Below are 5,914 nucleotides of genomic sequence, written 5' to 3' on the forward strand. Positions count from 1 at the left end.
TGTGCCTGAACTGCTAAAATAATGTTAATAGAACTATATTTGCGTATGGGAATACTATTTCAAATTCTATTATATCTCATTATCATAATTTAATATGAAAATTTGAAATAATACAGAATTTTCTTTACTTTCTGTAGGGTAAGTTATAGTAATCGCAAAAAGTCGAAAATAAACTTTTATAAATCTTTTCGTTTGCCTTAAGGACGATACCATGCTTCACTAGTTTTTATTATATCACTTACTTTTAATATATATTTCATTGATATAATTGATGTTTGATAATCAAATAATGTAATAGCAAAATTACATTAGAAAATTAATATCGGATAAATTAGTATATATTTCGCATAAATCGTATAAATGAAAGACATGTGAATAAAAAAATATCCATATCAAGTTGTAATGAAGAGAAATAAATACACTAAATATTTTAACTAAATTAAAACGTTTGAAAGTCAAGTCAAATTAGATGACAGTACGGTATTAAATGTTTTACCATTAAATTAAAATCGAAAACTTTATTTTTCGTATAAAAAAAACTTTGCAGGAGATGAATGACATTTGGAATAGGCATAAAATTTAAAACTCGAAAAAAAATCAAAAAAAAAAAACAAAATGAAATATTACAATACATTATGTGAAAATTCAATATTCTAATAACGATTTTTACTTACATTTACTCTGTTTCTTGGTCTTTATAACTATAAATTTAGAAAAAAAAATTTTGAAAGATTTTTATATAATACTTAAAATTTTGATAGCACATTTGTTTTTGTGCTTGCAGCATACTATTATAATTTGAAATTGAAACAAGAAAAAAGTCATCATCAAAGTACGTCATAAAAACAACTGTAAAATCCAGTGTGCCAAATCTTTTTGGGCAAATTGTCAAAAGAGTTCACTAACAACGTTTACTAATTGACTTATTCAGAAACATTTACTGAAATGAGTGAATGCAGATATAAAGTATAAAAATAAAACACCATTAGAAAGATTCAAAAATGTAGTTGAGTCAGTGCAAAATGCAACTTACTAGTTATCTACTCAAACTTTATTTAAATTTCTTAGAGTATTAAATAATTTGTTTTTCATAAATTAATATGAGGTGCTAAAAGGTCCGTGAGTGGAAAAAAATATACAATTTTTTTTGTTATTTTTAAGAATCGGGAGATAAACGGAAATGTATGAAAATGCCTAACAAAAGTATTTTCTAAGTTCTAATATCTGATAATTTGATATGCAAAATTCTAATGATCATATTTGACCTTCACAAAAATTTCATGAAATCTTTATTTAGCAACGTACACACAACTATTTTTTTTATGCCAACATATATTTAAAACGTAAAGATATGCAAAAATTTTCTTCCGTTATTAGTCTTTTCGATTGTGAGCGCTGTTGATCAGATGACAAGTTCTTAATATTACTTTTAATATAAAACACAAAAATGAAAATCTTTACATATCTTTAGGTTTTAAATGTTACTGAACATTTTGACATATCATTATGTTTCAAATACATGTTAGCATACCTTAGAAAAAATAGATGTGTGTTCGTCACTGAATGAAAATTTGATAAAAATTTTGTGAAAGTCAAAAACAATCATTAGACCTTTAACACATAAAATTATCAGATATTATATAGAAACTTTAATAATACAAAGTTTGTTTTGGTTCCGTTCCAAGATTTATAATTTTATGAATTCACATACAAACAAATTTTAAGGAAAATTATTATCAATGATTGCAACATTCTTCAAATATATAAAATATTGCAAATAGTACACGTAACAAAATGTATTAAGGGCTCACACCACTGTAGATTTTTCGAACAACGAAAAAAAAATTTAATCTTAAAATATACTTCGAACTTTTTAGAATATGAGGAGAAATATTTCATAACCTAAAACTGTGATTTATACGTGCATACGTCACCAAAAGCGTGAAGTTGCTTAAAGAATGAAACTGTTTCGCCAGTCAGTTACTGTCAATTTATTACAAAATCTTGAGCCAGCTATCAATTTAGATGTTAATGTCAACATCATTGATATAAGAAAGAATTTTTTTTCGCCATTTAACTCCTGAAAAACGCTTCAACTATTCACATTTAAACATATTATTCCGTTATCTTTTTAGATGAAAGTACTGCTGTTACTTTTTCTGATACAGCAGCTACACCACGTAAATTGCAAATTGATGATTCTGTATATAATGTGACTAATAATGTGACAAGAACTGATCTTTTGCAAGAGTTAAATGAAGTATTTGAACTTGCATATAAAGACTTCAACTTGTTTAGCAATGCACGAAGATTGTTTGAAAAACAATTTACAAGTGATAGGTTTGGCTATGTATGCTTTGTGTGTAATAGACTTTGGTTTCAAAGTGACTTAAAAATATCAAATGATGCTCAAAAACAAATTCTTAATAATGGTTTTCTGAATATTGATTCAAATAATCAGGTTCGATGTCAAACTTGTCGAAAGGCGGGTAAAATTCCCACTTTGTGTAAATTTAACGGGTTTGTATTTCCACCTATACCAAATTATCTACCTACTAGATACTGTATCTGAAAGGTTAATTCCACCCGGGATGTGTGTCATGCAAATTAGACGATTGCGACATGCAAATAGACAATAATATTTGACTAAATTATAAATGTGCCTGTTGACGTTAATAATATGGTTAATTTATTACCTCGTAATATTGATGATGATCATTGCATTAACGTTCACATAAAAAAGAAAATGATTCATAGATCAAGCTATGTGCAGGGCTTGATAAATAAAACAAATATAAAAGAATGGCTTCAATTTTTGAGGCAAAACAGATATTACAGCTGTTCAAAGAATGAGATTATATCACAATATTTGTTTAGGCTTTGTTTAACTTTGTGTGAACGAATATTATAGAATTTATTAATCAGCAATTACTTTAAACCGATCATGTCATATTTCAAGTATGACTCTTATTACATTATTGTTTGTAAATATTATACATATTTTTAATGCAATCATAAATATATAATTTATAATTTATCATTATATAAATGCGTAATGATTGACGTCACTAATAAATGTGTGCAATACGAGTGTTACCATATTACTAATAAACACTATTCAAAATTGTTACATGATGTATTTATTTTTACTTAACTTAAATTTGCTACTTTGTACAGTAGCAAATAAGTTTTACTTCAATCGCGTGTGATCCTTACGCGCACTCTTTTTTATATGTTAATTTGTGCATCAATTATTAACAAAGTACTCTCCGTCTCTTTTGTTGAAATTTAACGATTTTAAATGAAGTGCTCGCCGAAAAGAAATGGCTAAATTATACATTTTTTTGGCTGCTACAGTGGTGTAACCCCTTAATCCATTTAGTTATTACAAATTTTAAGTCGTTCTCAATAAACTAAAATTATCTCAAGTTCAACTCTGACAAAGTTATTTCGATGCCTTTCTCTGCAGTCATTGGTATTTCTAATTAAATCGAAAAAGTTAAACTCGTATTAGGTAGATACTATTTTGTATGAACTGGAATCCGTGCGCCCCTGTGTATCGTTGAAACTTTGCATATTGCTGCGCGGTATTAACGCATTTTCATGACGCAAATCCATAAAACTCTCGAGAGCTAATGAACATTATTTTTTATGATAATCGCCTCCAATGACATTTACTCACCTGCACAAGGGTTAATTTCGTGTATCTCGTGACATGAAACTTCGTCTCTTTATAGATGCGATACAATTTTAACCTAATAAAAGTTTATCACCTATATGTTATAGGATTATGATACTGCAACTCATTCGCGGAATTAGGAAAAGGCACTTTTTGTATAGTAATCTTCTTTTCTATATGCAGAGGTTTCAAACCTGTTTTATATATATAATTTTAAGTCTGATATAATAAGGTTTGCGTAAGATCAGTTATAATTGATCTCGGATAATAGTCACTTGTTAGTGATGTTTTAACTATTTTGGCACAATCAGTATAAGACTTTCAAATTGACGATATGTACAGAGAATTGGTTTTTGTAAATTCCACGTGATTTAAACTATTTTTTAGTTTTAAAGGAATGGATGCACTCCGGAAAACACGAGAACTTGGGATATTTTCTTATATTATAGATTTATTTATTTTATATTATTTAGATATATATTATACATTTTCCAAATTTAATGTTTTGTAAAAAGTTAGTTAAAAGTTTTTAACTGTAGTAAAAAGAGAGATTTACGTTTCACATATTAAATGTACTTGAGCAGATAGGGGTGCTACTTTTGTGACGGTTGTGACAGACATAAAGAAAGGTTAAAAAGCAAAAGCTATTATCACCAAACACAGCATAACTATTTGAACAAAGCTTATGTACATAATATAACAATATATAACAAAACATAATTTTCTGAACAAAGTTAACTGTTGAATTCTTTGTGAAATCTTTTCTTTTTCCTATAGTGAATTTTGTCTTGGTCATGTTAGATTTTTTATCTGTTTAATTATCACCCGAAAAACATTTTTGAAACAAATCACCATTATGACGGAGCTAAATTTTGTAAACAACTAGTAATGTTCAATTTACAACAAAATAACAAACAAAGTGATTCATGTGTATTCATCTATAACAAACATACTTCATCTTTCTACTTTTGGACCCTATCTCAAAATCAGTATAGTTCAGCTGTTATGACGACTGTCACTACCGTTCCCCGGAACAACTTTTTAAGAGTTATAAGGACAAAAGTTCAACAAAAATAAATTTATATAAATTAAATCGATGTTAATATATTACATATGTTGTGGGTTTTTTTTTTATTTTTTTTTTATTGTTATACAGTATTTAGAAATGTATAGAATTGATATTTATCATAAACAAATACTTAAGCGAAGTATCTATTCCATAATAATAATAATAATAAATAAAAAACATGTTAAATGCTGCAAATCGCTGTGGCTATAAATTAAATTAATGTGAGTAATCCCATTAAAAACAAAGGTGATCATTTAAAAAACTGTTTAAATGCATTTTTTCAACATTTCAATATTTGTTTTCGTATGCAATGTCTATACATCTTTTTTATACTTTAATACAAATTTTTATACTAAATAATAGTATTAATTATATGAGCAAATAGTATTAATTTTTGCTATGACTAGTTTTTGCAATCGGCAAAACATCAGAATGTGGTATTGTAAGGTAAACATTAGAATATTGTTAAGGTGTAATTTAGATTTTATAAAGATGGAATATCTTAAAAAAGTATTTTCTATAAGGATTCAACCAATTTGGTATAATTTTTCAGACATATATTGTTTATAGGTATATGCCTTTTATGCAAATTACTACCCTTTTCCAACAGAATTCCAGAATATTACCTTAGCATAAAAACAATAAGGATAATTTAGACATTCATTTTGATCATTTATCAAATACTTATATCTCGGATAGCTCGTTAATCAGCAGTTCACCCAGATACAGTTACACGGCATCTATAATTAATTATCAAAACTTTCTTTCTAATTCGGCTAGACAGCGGTTGCTTTTTATGTTTTGTGCTGTTTATTGTTGGCAAATGCAGAATTTGATAAAACGTATTTTGTACTTATCTGATTAAGACTAATGGTAATTAGCTATAATTTAAATTCTTACATAAGTTTGTGTAGTATTTAACCTAAAATAAGAAAAATTTTGCATCAATTCTTAATAGTCTATTTGAGAGATATTACATTTAATTTTGCATTTATGCATTATTTACATATTCCTCCTTTACTATGTACTCTACAACAAAATGTCTTGTATTTGCTGTGGATTCAGGCAGTTTTGCACATAAACTGCAACGTCACTCCTATGTTATTAAGCTGGGTCAGAAAGACCCTGTTATCTAAGATCATTTTTTTGACATTTGAGCAGTTGTT

The 5,914-nt window shown here is 27.2% G+C and overlaps 1 protein-coding gene across 1 annotated transcript in view; it reads left to right on the forward strand.

Annotated features, from left to right (window-relative positions):
* Positions 1–1,190: 1,190 nt before the first annotated feature.
* LOC113375336 overlaps positions 1,191–5,914 on the forward strand; it is a 77,318-nt gene continuing 72,594 nt past the window's right edge. Inside the window, exons 1-2 of the mRNA XM_026615271.1 lie at positions 1,191–1,203; positions 2,136–2,340. Of these exons, the coding sequence (XP_026471056.1) occupies positions 1,191–1,203; positions 2,136–2,340 (218 nt within the window). The remainder of the gene's footprint in view (positions 1,204–2,135; positions 2,341–5,914) is intronic.

Source organism: Ctenocephalides felis, unplaced genomic scaffold (genome assembly GCF_003426905.1).
Source record: "Ctenocephalides felis isolate EL2017-DRISC unplaced genomic scaffold, ASM342690v1 CF-g0.4_SCAFFOLD_01886, whole genome shotgun sequence".
NCBI lineage: Eukaryota > Metazoa > Arthropoda > Insecta > Siphonaptera > Pulicidae > Ctenocephalides > Ctenocephalides felis.